General features: G+C 47.1%; 1 gene segment (V, D, J or C); it reads right to left on the reverse strand.

Annotated features, from left to right (window-relative positions):
- Window positions 1-1,227: 1,227 nt before the first annotated feature.
- On the reverse strand, window positions 1,228-4,678 carry LOC115642355. The segment is given in 3 exon segments: window positions 1,228-1,639; window positions 4,385-4,503; window positions 4,659-4,678. Coding segments are annotated over 2 exon segments (372 nt in total).
- Window positions 4,679-14,859: the final 10,181 nt, after the last annotated feature.

The raw sequence follows: 14,859 nt of genomic DNA on the forward strand, positions 1-14,859 counted from the left end.
TGTAATCCTCTATGCCTCAATTTCCCTAACTATAAAATAGGGAGGATTTTTTCTAACTCATGGAGGGACTGTTGAGATTTTTTGACGCACCCAGGTATCAGTGGGATGGGGCATGAATATGTTTGCCGGCAATAATGTCTGGGATTATCACAACAAATGTAATGGGATGAGGCACCCAACTCCATTAATCTCCTTTGGAATTCCCAGCCAGAACTGAAAGATTATTTAAAATCATTTTCGTCTTTCCTCTGCTGCCTTTCCGACAGCCTGAGAGAAACCGAAGACACAGCGCGTGGAAGGGTTTCCAATGACAATCTGTGTTTATATTTTCAACCAGCAGGTGGCGGTGCTTTGCCATGATTTTACCACGTACCACGTGATTTTAGAGTTCACGGTTCTCACACACATTCTTGGGGAAAGTCTCTTGCAATTAAATAGTTTCCAAACAAATCTACCCAAAATGCAAATGTCTGTAAAACAGGAGTATTGATGTGACCCCTGGCGAATTGGTAACTGCAGCTGGACCCCACCATTCACAAATGGGTATTGTAACTATTTCCCCATATTCTAATTTGAATATTTCCCCCCCCCCCGTTTCACCAAACGGACAGTAGACTGTTTAAGTACAGAGAATTTTAACAGTCCATTGTCCGTTTGTCAATGAAACTTTCAGTTCACTTTTATCTCAATTTATATTTCAAACATTAGAAACCGGAGGAGAGGAAGAGGGAGGAGTTCCAGGAAACGCAGTGGGTTCAGCTCAAATCTACCCAAAATGCAAATGTCTCTACAACAGGAGCATTGATTTGACTCTGGGAGAATAGGTAACTGCAGCTTTACCCCACCACTCAAAACTGGTTATATCGAATTATTTCCCCGGTATTTTAACTCACGTATTTTACCCCCATTTCAACATAAATGAGCAATTTAACGGTATATTGTCCATGTATAAAGGGATGTTTTCATTCGTATTTTATCTCAATTTGTATTTTCAGCAATAGGTCACTTCATCTACATTTGTACTCACCTTTAACCCTTGTTTTACTACAAATGATTTTCCCCCACTCTGCACCGATACAGGTCATCTTGTCAGATAAGAAAATAGGTATTAATAGTTTCCTAATTAAAGATCAGGCCCATTATATTATCCAAGGATTGTGTTTAAATTAGCTCTTTACAGAAACCTGGAACTGTTGAAGGGAGATGTATTTTTAAGCAGTGTCAAGTCTTTTTCGAGGTGCTGCAGCCCGTTTTAATGCCTGTACCATCCCCTGCAGCAGGGCTGGGAGGTTTTTGTACAGCTCTGCTGTGAGGCTCTGTCACTGTGCCAGACGAAGGGCGCAGAGGTACACCGCTGTGTCTGCCAGCTCCAGGGCTGAGATGTTCAGAACTGTGGAGCTGTCATCGGACTGGGAAGAAAACCTCTCCTGGGCGAAATGTGCAGTGTCACTGAACGTGCTTCCTTTTGCTCCTCTCAGGAGGATGTACTGCGGGGCTCGGTTCGGATACTGACGGTACCAGTAGAGATAGACAGCGCCAGTGTAGCTGGTATCGTAGGAACAGCTGAGGGTCACGGTGTCTCCTTCTGACCTGGACACCTCGGGTTCACTGGACTGGATCGAGTCACCCACCACCGCACCTGAAACAACACCCTCGGGTTCAAGGACATCCAGGTGCATTGGCAAGTCTAGGCTGGGAATTTGAAAAGAGCCCAAGGGGTTTATCCGCCTGATTTTGAACAAATTAAGGTTAGCTCAAAAATTAAGGTTAAAGCTAGCAGGGGCTTTCAGATCTGGGTCAGGGTTAGGATCTGGATTTGGATTCTGGGTAGAGCGGGAGTTGGGAGCCGAATTCCATGACGCTTCTTCAAAAAACTCAGAGCCCGGTTACCTATGTTACCGAAATATCGGGTCTGCCTAGCTGAGAGCCAATTAACAGCCTGACAGGGATAAGGAAAAAATGCTTTATTCTGCAGAAAAAGGAGAGCCTGTACCTTGGTACAAAAGACTCTGTCTTACACAAATTTCACAAACCTTTTACACACATTTAGACAAAGACCCTTGCCTGTTAATACTTGATTGGTAAGTGTAAAATCTCATGTTTCCCTTATCTAAGTAGAACTAACTGGTTTGGAGCAGGATCTTCTTGCCTTGAGGCAGAGGAAAAGAGATAGTGCAAAAATGCAAGCTACTGTGTCCATGAGCAGTACTTACTCCCTCCCCACACACGCACACACTGGCCGCTTGTAATCTATTAAGGGGGGTCAGCCAGCTTTCACACCTAGTAGGTTAAAGATCCAAAGGTTGAGCATGAAACGCGTCTCCATGGTGTCTCAGACAGCTGGAGCCAGACAAGCTGAGAGGTAGCTGGGAGAAGAATTTAAAGGCAACTTCTCGAAAGGACTGGGAGAGGTTAGTGCGAGACCGGCGTGGCAGAAGAGGGAGGGGTTCGGGAAATGCGTGACAGACACTGAAAACGGGCTGGGTTCTGCAACTGAAGTGCAGTTGAGAACTCGTGGGACAAATTCCTTCCTCTGCATTTCCTGGAGGGTCGGTTTCTGGCGTTATGTCATTTTCTCTGATTCATTTTCCCTTTTATTGTACTTGTTGCTACATGGTGAGAACAGAATTAAATACATTGCGGAAAGACTTGAAAGCTCTGTGTTGTGTGTGCCAGTTTTGTGAGTGTGGGTTGTTTCTATCTGTCTCTATTGTTTGTGTTTGCACGTGCGCGTGTGTCTGCATGCTTCTGTGTGTTGTGCCTTTGTGTATCTATCCCATTGGCCCCATGCTGGTTTACTCCAGCTAGGGGAATCCAGCCCCAATAGACCAACGTACATCTGATTGAGACCTGCAGTGGACCTGGCCCAGCTGACTCCATCTGCCCCACAGTGATACACCGCATCTGAGGAGCAGACCCAGAGTGGGTAAACTGAGGTTAATCTGAAGTGACACAATGGTGAATTAGGCCCATAAATCTCCATGGGTGTCAAATCATGTGGTTTATACTAACCCCATAATCTGGTTTAACCATCTGTCTGTTGCCTGGGAATTATACTCCTCAGTTGTGTTTCTCATGATGAGAAAGACCAGGGGGTGGTTTTTTGTACAGGGCTCCCTATTAAAGGCCTCACAGTGTGTTCCCACAGACCACAGAAATACTTCGCCGAGTCCGTCGGCTCTAGCTCTTTAATGGTTAAACTGAAGAATTTTGAGGATTTCCTGAATTCTGCAGAAAACCTTCTCCCTGCTCCATTCTTTTTAGCATTATTCTGAAATATTCGGAAGAGGAAATCTATTGCCCCGATCGTTGCTGTCTGTACCAAAATAAGTAATAGTTCTGGTATCCAGTGGAGAAAGTACACTCCAGGGTGACAGTCTGGCTCCCCAACTTTGCCAGCTGCCCTTGTGTTTGCGTGACACTGCCTTGCCCCTGGCTGGAACCTGCAGGGAAGGAAAGAAATGCAGGAAAAGTTCACTTTAAATAAGCATGTAAACTGTTGTACATTTACAGCCATTCTCATGTGAGGAGAACAGAGTCCCTTTAGGACTCACGGCCTCCCAGAAATGGAAAGATTGTTTTTAAGCATCTTGTACAAAGGGAAAGACGCAGGCATAGAATGAGGAATGGGTTTGCCCCACACTCGGGGTAAGGCAGCAGTGAAGATGGGAATGGAACCTCGGAGTCCTGAGTCCTAATGGTCCATGCTCTACCCACTACAGCATGATCCCCACTCAGGGCTGGGCATTGGACCCAGGAGTCCTGATGCTCAGTCTAACTGCTCTCAACCACTAGACTCTCCTCCTCTCCCGGAAGTGGGACTAGAAATCAGGAGGCCAGACCCTCTCCTTTAACCTTCTAGACCCCTGCTCCCCTCTCTGAGCTGTGAGTAGAACCCAGTCATTCTGGCTTCTAATACCACCCCCTGCTCAAACCCATTAGGTAACAGAAGTTCTAACTTTCTGTGAAAGCTGGCTGACCCCCCTTAATAGATTACAAGAGGCCAGTAGGTGGGTGGGGAGGGGAGAGTAAGTACTGCTCATGGACACAGTAGCTTGCATTTTTGCACTATCTCTTTTCCTCTGCCTCAAAGCAGGAAGATCCTGCTTCAAACCAGTTAGTTCTACTTAGATAAGGGAAACATGAGATTTTACACTTACCAATCAAGTATTAGCAAGCAAGGGTCTTTGTCTGAATGTGTATAAAAAGTCTGTGAAATTTGTGTAAGACAGAGTCTTTTGTACCAAGGTACAGGCTCTCCTTTTTCTGCAGAATAAAGCATTCTTCCTTATCCCTGTCAGGCTGTTAATTGGCTCTCAGCTAGGAAGACCCGATATTTTGGTAACATTTAGTTTCCCCTTTTCCCCTTTTAGCGGACACTTACTCAAAGATAGAAATGCTGTTGCTGTCCAAAGCAGGATTTCTGGAGCCTTCATGGTTAAATATGTTGTTTCTAGATCTTCAGGGGCGAAAGTCACCACAATGACGGGTGAATACAGGACGCTGGATAGAATAGAATCTTATGGTGAAGTTTCTCTCACAGAATCAAACCGGAGAGATTAAATCTGTGGCAAGACCATTTCGTCCTCTCCTATAGACCCCAGCTGAAGGCTGTTTCCCTCACCATGTAACAGCTAATACCCTGCGGTAGCGTTTACCTGCCCACGGTGGCTTTGGCTTCTTCCTGTCACGTGGCACCTTTCAAACCTCCAAAGCTCTTTAGCAACTCATAGGAGCGACTTAGTTCTGTCTCATCTTCGGAAACGGGAGCTCAGCGAGAAACACAGGGTCGAGCGGCTTTTACTTTTTTCAAAGGCTAAAAGACACACACACACGCACACGCATGCACACACACACACGCACATGCATGCACACACACACACACACGCCCCCCCACACACACACACAGCTGCACATGGATTCCATTGCCACAGATCTGGTCAGGACACACACACGCACGCATGCACGCGCACACACACACACACACACACAGCTGCACGTGGATTCCATTGCCCCAGATCTGGTCAGGACTCCTCCTGCTCACAGCCCAGAGAACATTGTGCTCCGGATTCCTTCTCCAGAGTGAGGCAAAGTTAAGCTCACTGATTCACAACGTGGTGAATCTGGGCCACTGACGTCAATGACCCTACGGTGATTTACACCTAGAGTGATTTACACCATCTGGGGTCTGGTCCATTGAATTCAATGGGGCAACCTTGATTTGCATCAGCTGATACTTTGCCCCATTTACGCTACTGGAGCAAGGTCTGATTCCTACCTGCTGGGCTCTGGCCCCAAAAGCAGACGGAGCTATTCATGGGAATTGCGGTGTGACAGATACTGACATCGGGCTCATGCGGTTCTGGGTATTTTGGGGGAGATGGGGGGAAGATTCCTGGAAAAGGGTAACGTTTCCACACAGTTAGTGCCTGTGCGGTTTCAGTCACACCTGCACTGTTTGATTCAAACCCCTGCTTGAGGCTTGTTGTGTCTCTTTACACTGATTTCGATCTGCCCCAGTTTTGTCTCCGAGTCAAGAAAAAACTGATCACTAGATTTTCTATAGTCCCCTCTATTAACCCACCCTCCATGGTAACCTAAGGCCCTCTCAGCTATAGCACAGAAATACATGGCCGAATCGCTCAGTTCTAACTCAGCAATTTTCAGACCCACATATTTCTTGGCTCTCCTGAAGTCCAGTGAGAACCGGCTCCCAGCCCCTTTGTGTTCGCTCCCAACAGACCTTCGGAAGACGTACTTCGTCTGGCCGCTGCTGCCCTGTTTGTACCAGTATATGTCATAACCTGCATCTTCAGTCGAGAAAGTACAGCCCAGTGTGACAGAGTCATTTTGTACCCCGATCAGCTGTCCTTGTCTTTGGGTGACATTGTTCTTCTCGGTACTTAGTCCTGAAAAACAGTAGATGCAAATTGAGGATAAAAAATTAGCACAGCAGTGTGTGCTGTCAACTGAGGTTCCCAGAAGGTTTCCAAATGTGATCTACCTGTCCCCATACACCCTATCTATCTATCTATCTATCTATCTATCTATCCCCACACACATTCTCTAGCTAGCTAGCTCATTGTCCCCACACACTCCCTCTATCTACCTATCCTCATATACCCTCTCTATTTATTTGTCCTTCCCACTCTGCAAGACATATCTATTTGTTTATCTCTGTATTTTTTTCTCATTTATTTCCAGCTGAGATCTTCAAAGCCGACTAAGAGAAGCAGATCAGATATCTGAAAATGGGTGGGAACTGGCTGCCCAAATCCGATAGGCAGCTCTGTTAATCCCAGCCCGAATACAGAATGATATATTTTCTTTGTAAAAGGAGAATGATTTTCTTCCCTAAATACCATGCGATATTCAATGTCACTGTTTAGGGAATTTCTTTTTCGCCCGGAACATGTTAACAGCAGGACCTCCCTGGCCTTTACAAACACATTTCAATTTTCATACTTTCACACATTCATAATGAACATCATAAAAATTGACCTCACCTGACAACAAAAGTAGAATGCAGAGCTATATTGGTAGACACAGCATGCTGGCTGCAGCTTCAAACTAACCTCTTGATTACTCGGTGTCTGTAGCGAGCAAGAGAATATTTTTTCCGCTTTTGTTAATTTGTTTGTTGTTTCCTTTATTTATTTTAATGATTGTACACGATGTAAAAATGAGCCCTGCTTTTTCTGTAAGCCCCTCTTCATTTCCTTCCTGCCTTGTGACGTTAAAGCTATTGTACTGTACATATCAACAAAATACAAAGTCAAAGGTTAAATATGCAGGTCTGGAGCACCCCCTAGTAGATATTGACAGCAACCAATAAAAACTATTAGAGACCACCCAGGAGGGGAAAATTCGCATGGAATTTCAGATGCGATGTTTCTCCAGAGGAAAATTTTTGGAAACCGGTAATTATTCATTATTATTTTCTGAGCTGTGAGACTTTAAGGAAGGTAATACCTTAGCACATGTTAAAAAACAACTTCTCACTATGCCCAGTCATTATTCAAATTCCCCCTGGCCTACAAACTTCAGACTTGCAGGAAAACTCTGTGTTTGTTGTTGTTGGCTGGCGATTGGGGCTGGGATATTCAAAAGGGCCCAAGAGAGTTGATTTTCAATGGCATTTTCAGAGGAAATTGGGTGCTTAACTCTCTTGAAAATCCAAACCATAATTACAAGTGGCTCATTAAGGGATTCGGTGTTAGGAGAAATACTGATATGAGGAGTAGGTATTTTTAAAGTACAGCCAGGTATTGCTACTCTAGCTGCTGCTGCCCTCCCCTCTCCCACCTCTCAGCTGTGCCGCGGAAGAGGAGGGGGGAATAACTAGCTTCTCTGTTTGTAAGGAAGGTTTGAGAGGAAAGCTGGATCTCTGATTAGGCCAGGAGCCTAGGATTTGGGAATCTAGTCCTTCCTCTACCAAACATTATCTCTGTGACCTTGGATGGATGACTTGTTAATTCTCTGCTCTTGAAGACCTCATCCCTAAAATGGAGACCATGACTCTGCCCTATATCACAGATGTGTTGTGAAAATTAAACAAATTCAAGGCTGTGAGGAGCTCAGGTAATGGGGCCCATAAAAGAAACTTAGATAGAAGTTATGGGCTTATAGTAAATTTTTCAAAAGTACCTAAGTGAGGTAGGACACTAAGTCCCATTTTCAAAAGGGCCTTTTGAAAATGTTCTTCTTAATGCAGGGAATTATGGAATGATGTTCTATGCCATGCAAGAGTCACACAGATAATAATGCAGCTTCCTCCTGGTTTTTTAAATCTGTCAATCTATTATATCAGTCCCTGTTCATTTTTAATGGGAATCTGGTGTTCAAAACTCAAAATCAGTTTAAAACGCTGAGACCAAGTATTTCCTAGCACACAGTTGGGAAAATTGATGGCCATGGTGATGGCACTTAGAGCAGGGTTTCTCAAACTGGGGTCACTGATTGTGTAGGTGTTGGGTCTAAACTTTTGGTGAACTTTGGAGCCAAAACACACCCAGACTGGCCGTCTCTGCATAATCCTTTCTGAACCCTTTATCGAACAAAGCACTGACCAGCAAACTACTCATGACACCCCCTTTATCAAGGAGCCATTAGCCTTTATCTCTATGCATTTACTTGTTAAACTTGCTTTTCCTGTAAAATCTTAATTGATTATGCATGACCATTATCTTTTATTAATCACTTTGTTTACTTCTGTGTATAAATATTGATGCTCACCCCTAATAAAGGGGCCACACTTATTCTAAAGCTTTTGGGTTAGTGTGAGCCCGTTGATCAACGCATTGGTGTCTAGTCTCTGACAGAATTATGTGCCCATAACCACTCCGCACGAACTCAGGTGCTGGAGAGGTGAGTAAGGACTTGCTTTATTACCTAACAATTTGGGGGCTCGTCCGGGATACCTTCTGGTGCGGTACCTCTGTCCAGTGGTCAGACCACTCATATATGAATTGGCAAGGCGCCACAGGAGATTTCTCCCAGCCAATTCAATATTGAGGGGTCGTGTATTGGACAGCAGGGTAAACGCCAGTTGGAGGGCTCCTGTCAGACACCATGGGTCAAGGGACTAGCGTGCCTCTTGAGAGTCCATTGGGGATTGTAAATAAGTTATGGAACAAAGGGAAACTCCCAGTACAGACAGGAATGTCTAGGAAGAAATTGTACACACTATGTGTAAGGAATTGGACTTGGTATACCGCGGTATTGGCCGACCCGGAGATAAGGTGGCCTTCGTATGGCTCTTTCGAACAGGCTGCCTTAAGAGGAGTAAAGAGCCAGATCGAAAAAGACCATCCGGGACAGTTATGTTACTGGTTTTGTTGGGACACAGCAGCAGAGCTGTGGAAATCTTTAAAAATTATGGCAGTCAGGTACTCTCCCGAGAATGAACCCCCTCCAGGTTATTTCGATGAAGGGTGTAGACCACGGCGTGTTTTGACTCGTCAGCTGGTCCCCTCTGCACCTGCCCCTATTCCTCCGCAGGGGGACTCTCTCCTTGTAGCAGAGGGGAATCTGCAGGATACCAGATTGGAATTTCTGCAGAAGGATGAGGAGGAAATGGAGGGGCAAACCTCGGGAGGAGTAGTTACTAGGCTTATGTCCAAGCAGGTACGGCAGGGTGCATGCCCCCCCCCTGAGAAAAGTATAGTTAGAGAGATGCCTTTACAGGTGCACGATCAACCTTATATGGGCAATGATGGACGGTTGCAACATGCTAGTATTGTGGAATATAAAGGATGGCTAGAATGGGACTTGAAAGAGTGGGGACAGTTGTCAGGGTCTTTTGGGGAAAATCCCCGAAAGATCATAGAACTTCTAGAAAGATTGTTTTTAAGTTATAATCCTATTTATACGGATGTGGATCAGTTGTTAAGTAGAGTTTTGACCGGAAAGGAACGTAGTAGATTGTGAATGGCAGAAAGGACATGGGGAGATAGCAATGCAGTTAATCTTACTTGGATGGATAGGCGGGATCTGGCCGCTGGCTGGAATCCCCTAGACTGGACTCAGCCAAGGCTGACTCAGCTGCGAGCAGATAGAGAGCGATTGTTAGAGAGACTCAAGGAAATGGCTCGCCGCTCGCCTAATCAGGCTAAGTTCATGCAGATTTTGCAGGAATCTGATGAGCTGCCCAGAAAGTTCTGGTCGAGGCTATTGGAGGGGGCCCAAATGTTCACTCAGATGGATCCTGAGAGAGAAGCAGACCACCCTACTCTTATTTCATTTTTTGTGAATCAGTCGGTGCCCCCTGTAAGGGATTACTTCTTAAAGTTTCGCCCTGGTTGGGGAGGTGAGTCAGTCACTTCAGTGTTGGACGTAGCTGATTTTGCCTGGGAGAAAGAAAGGGAAAGTAGTAAAAAGAAAGAGAAAAAGGAAGAATATAAGCTAATGGCTTTAGCTTTTCACGGCGGTGTTCGAGGCAAAGGCCGTGGCCGTGGCAGGGGATTCCAGGGTGCTCGGGGAAAGGGGTCCTGGCGACCCCAGCCATCAGGAAATTGTTTTCAGTGCGGACAGCCTGGTCACTTTAAACGTGAATGCCCCTGGGGACGCCCAGAGGGTCTAGTTGCATCCGCAGATGCTTACACAAGTGAGGAATACACCCCTGCACCACCAGCTCAGCCCATTCCCCAGGCCTGGATCAACTACGGGAAACAGCAGCAGCCGCAGCAAACTCAGCCTCCTCAATGATGGTACCCTGGGGGCGAAGGCAAACAATGTGATGGTCTTATTTCCTTAATGTCTTTATCCGGCTCCTTTCTCACTTTCTCCCCTCCCAGCAAAGAGCCTCGTTTAACCCTTTCAGTCCAGGGACTGCCTGTCTCTTTCCTCATTGATACTGGGGCTACTTTCTCTCTTTTAAATCATGCCCCCTCTCCCTGGCTATCCTCTGAGGTTAAAACTGCGACTGGGGTGGAGGGCAACCCACAGTCTCTGGGACTCACTTTGCCTTTGAATGTTGTTTATGCTGATAAATGTTTTCCTCACCGTTTTCTTTTTTCCCCAGCTTGTCCGATCCCTTTGATGGGCCGGGATTTACTCTGTAAGCTTGAGGCTACTTTAACCTGCACTCCTGAAGGGGTAGGATTATTGATAACAGTGTTAGGAGATTCGGCCCCTACTCAGGGTAATTGGGAAACACCCCCCTCTCTCTCCCCTGACCTCACTGACTTGCCTTCAACCCTCTGGGGAATTTCTGACACTGATGTTGGCCTGCTCCTTTCGGCAGAACCCGTAAGGATTCAGGTGAAGCCTGCCTTAACCCCCCCTTCAGTCCCTCAATACCCCCTGTCGCTGGAAGCCCGGGAGGGCATCCGCCCCATTATCGAGGGATTCATTGCACAAAAGCTAGTCCGCCCTCAGCGCACTCCCTGTAACACCCCTATACTGCCTGTCAAAAAGCCTCCTAAAAAGAACGGAGACCCTGTTCGTTGGCGCTTTGTACAGGATCTACGAGTTGTTAATCAGCATGTGGTCCCTCTTCATGCAGTAGTTCCTGACCCAGCTACTATCATCAGCCAAATCCCCTGGGATGCTGAGTGGTTCACTGTTATTGACTTAAAATCAGCTTTTTTCAGCATTCCTGTGCACCCAGACTCTCAGTATCTCTTTGGTTTCACCTGGGAGGGACAAAGTTATGTCTGGCAACGACTTCCTCAAGGCTACAGAGACAGCCCCACGATTTTCAGCCAGTGCCTCCGCCACGACTTGGAAGGTTTCACCAGTCCGCAGGGATCCACATTGGTCCTATACGTAGATGACATCCTATTAGGTAATCGCGAAGAAGCTGCCCTCCGCATCGATGGTAAGGCACTTTTATTATACCTACACACCAGAGGCCACAAGGTAGACCCTAAAAAGATTCAGTGGGTCTCACAGAAGGTCCGATATCTGGGCTTCCTGTTAACCCCAGAGGGAAGACAGATGGACCCAGCCCGCATAAAGACTATTCAAAACTGCCCTTTACCGAACACCAAGAAACAACTTCGAGGTTTCTTAGGATTAATTGGCTTCTGTCGCCCCTGGTTGCCATCCTGCGGGGAGTTAAGCAAACCGCTCCACCGACTCACTGCTAACCTTGCTCCTGACCCTTTGCAGTGGTCCCCGGACACTATTAAAGCCTTTCAGTTACTCAAGGACAGTGTGGCCTCCTCCATGTCTCTCCGCCCCCCCAATTACAGCAAACCCTTTCACCTTTTTGTCCACGAGAGGGGCGGAATTGCTAGTGGTGTCCTTACCCAGCTGAGCGGGCCCCACCATTTCCCGCTTGCTTTTTACTCTCAGCAAATCGACCCTGTCGCTCAGGGAACCCCATCCTGCACCCGGACTCTGGCAGCAGCTGCCCTGCTGATCACAAAGGCAAAGAGCCTAACCCTGGGTCATTTTACCACGGTTTGGACCTCTCATGCCTTGTCAGCCCTTCTGCGTAGGGGCACAACCCAAGTCTTTTCGGCCCATCGTCAGCAACAGCTAGAGGCCGAACTCTTAGAAGACACTAACCTAATTTTTAAAAGGTGTGGACCCCTTAATCCAGCTACCTTGCTTCCTGACCTGCCAGTCCTCCAGGATCAGCACGACTGTGTGGAAGTAGTTTCCAGCATCTTACAGATAAGGGACAACCTGTTTGACGTGCCACTGGACAATCCCGATTGCATCCTCTTCTCGGACGGAAGCTCCTTCTATGTTGATGGCAAGCGTTTCATTGGTTATGCTGTCACCTCTGAATGGGACATTCAAGAGGCCGCCTCACTGCCAGGCAACTGGGGAGCCCAAGCCGCTGAACTCTATGCCCTGGCCCGAGCTTGCCAGTTGGCCGCTGGTAAGACCGTTACCATTTTTACTGATAGCAAATATGCTTTTGGAGTTGTGCATTGTCATATCCACCTCTGGAAGTTTCGAGGTTTCCAGACAGCTGCCGGTAAACCCATTCAGCACCTCCCCCTCATCCACAAGCTTTTGGACGCCCTCCAAAAACCCTCTGTCCTGGCTGTAGTTCACTGCCGGGCCCATACTAAAGATAGTAGCCCCGTTACCCGTGGGAATGCCCTGGCTGACGCCTCCGCCAAGAAGGCTGTCACCTTACCTTTAGCCATGTCCACATTGGCTATTGCAACCTCCTCCTTTACTCCACCGCACCCCGTACCAGTACCCGCTGCTGAACTACAATCGTGGGAGAGCCTCGGGGCCACTCTGGTCAAAGGGACCTGGCTTATGCCAGATGGCCGAGCCTGCCTCCCTCGCTCCACATACCCCGTGGCAGTTCGCTGGCACCATGATAAAGGGGGTCACTACGGCACGCACGCCCTCGTGGACACTATCGCTCACTTTTGGTATGCTCCAGGCATTCAACCCTATTGCCTATCAATAGTGAAAGCATGCAGCACATGTCAGCGTAATGGACCTGCTCCGCCTCTTAACAAAATTAAGGGTGGAAGACCTCCGCCTGCTGCTCCATTTCAACATCTCCAAATTGACTTTGCAGATATGCCAAAGGCTTTTGGGAAAAAGCACCTCCTTGTTTTGGTTTGCCCTCTGACTTCCTGGGTCGAAGCTTTTCCTACTGCTAATTGTACTGCTGCCACAGTGGCGAAGATTCTCCTTAGAGATATTGTACCCCGTTTTGGCATCCCTCTTGTGCTCGACTCAGATCGCGGACCTCACTTTACTGGTCATGTCCTTGGCCGTTTAGAACAAGGACTGGGCATTTCACACTCCTTCCATACACCCTACCACCCCCAGTCTAGCGGGAAAGTTGAGCATATGAATAGGGAACTTAAGTTTACATTGGCTAAATACTGTCAGGAAACAGGATTAAAGTGGCCTCAGGTACTTCCCTTGGTCCTGTTTCACCTTCGTACTCGCCCAACCCGCGCATTGGGATTATCCCCCTTTGAACTGCTCTATGGACACCCCCCTTTCAAAGGCGGGGTGCTACCACGTGCTGATGTTTCACTATTGGGAGGGGATCATATGACCGCATGTCAGTTTCTCTCCCTACAGGCTCGCCTCCGTACCCTTTGGAAAGCCTCGCAGTTTTCCCAGACCGTGCCGCTGGAGGAACAAATCCACCCGTTCCAACCAGGGGACTTCGTCTGGGCCAAAAAGTTCGTTCGTGACGACACCCTCCAGCCAAGGTTTACTGGACCCCACCAGGTTCTTTTGACAACCCAGACTGCAGTGTTCCTGGAAGGACGCAAATCTTGGATCCACCACTCCCACGTCAAGCCAGCCGTAGTGGACCACAGTGACGGACCAGCAGCTCTTGTCACCACTGAGGATACTGCCTTCGACCAGTGGACCAGCTTACCTCTCTCAGACATTAGACTTAAATTGACTCGAAAAAAATGAGAGGACCCTTTATTCTGACAACTGTATGTTTTTTATGCTTTTTTAGTTTATTTTCTGCTTATGAAGATAATGCTTTTATTAGATATTCCCACGAGGTTAAAACTCGTATTTTAGAAAATAGAAGTGATTGCTGGGTATGTACTCAATTTCCAGTAAATGCAGCACAGGGACTCCCCTTCACACCCATTCCCCTAACCACTGCTAATATGACTTGGATGCCACCGACTAGAATAAAAGATCCAGTCCAACCCAATCTTACATGGGACAAAACAGAAGTGCCAATTAACAAATATCTCAGGGTAACCAATCAAACAGGATCACTGTGTTTTGTTAAAGAAAAAGGGTCAACTTTGGTGGGAACAAGTAAATGCAACATATATTTTAATGGCACCGCCTTTAGTAAAAATCTTGGCTTCAAGCCTTGCGCATCCCACTTATCCCATATGTGGATCCCTCACCCCGATCCAACCTTTTCAACTTTTTCATGGAGGGGCAGATTTTCAGAGTCAGTTTTTAAAAAGCCCTGCTCAGATCTCGAGGGTGTCCAACTAATTGTTAAAGGATACACAATTGCCTTCTACAACTGCTCAAGCAGTACTACACTGCCCTTTGAGGACAACACTACCAAATTGTGCCTCTGCAGTTCACACAACGACCCCTCTGCGTTACCAGGGGAACAGTGGTACAACGGGTGGTGGGTTACCTCCTACTTTGAGAAATGGAATACCCAAAACGCATTATATGGAACATACTGGGTGTGCGGGCCCAAGGCTTATTATTTTCTCTCCCCTGATTGGGCAGGGTCATGTTATTTGGCATGGCTTGCACTGCCTTCTCGCATCTCCCTCACTCCCCCTCATTTTCCCCACGTTCGTAACATCCGTGAAACTGACAGAGATATTAATCTCCGTGATGGTTTGTCCTGGCAGCGGTGGGCTGGTCACACTAGCTTGAAGGGTGCTATCATCCGTCTACAGGGACTATTAGAATCTTTGA

Source organism: Gopherus evgoodei, unplaced genomic scaffold (assembly GCF_007399415.2).
Source record: "Gopherus evgoodei ecotype Sinaloan lineage unplaced genomic scaffold, rGopEvg1_v1.p scaffold_39_arrow_ctg1, whole genome shotgun sequence".
NCBI lineage: Eukaryota > Metazoa > Chordata > Testudines > Testudinidae > Gopherus > Gopherus evgoodei.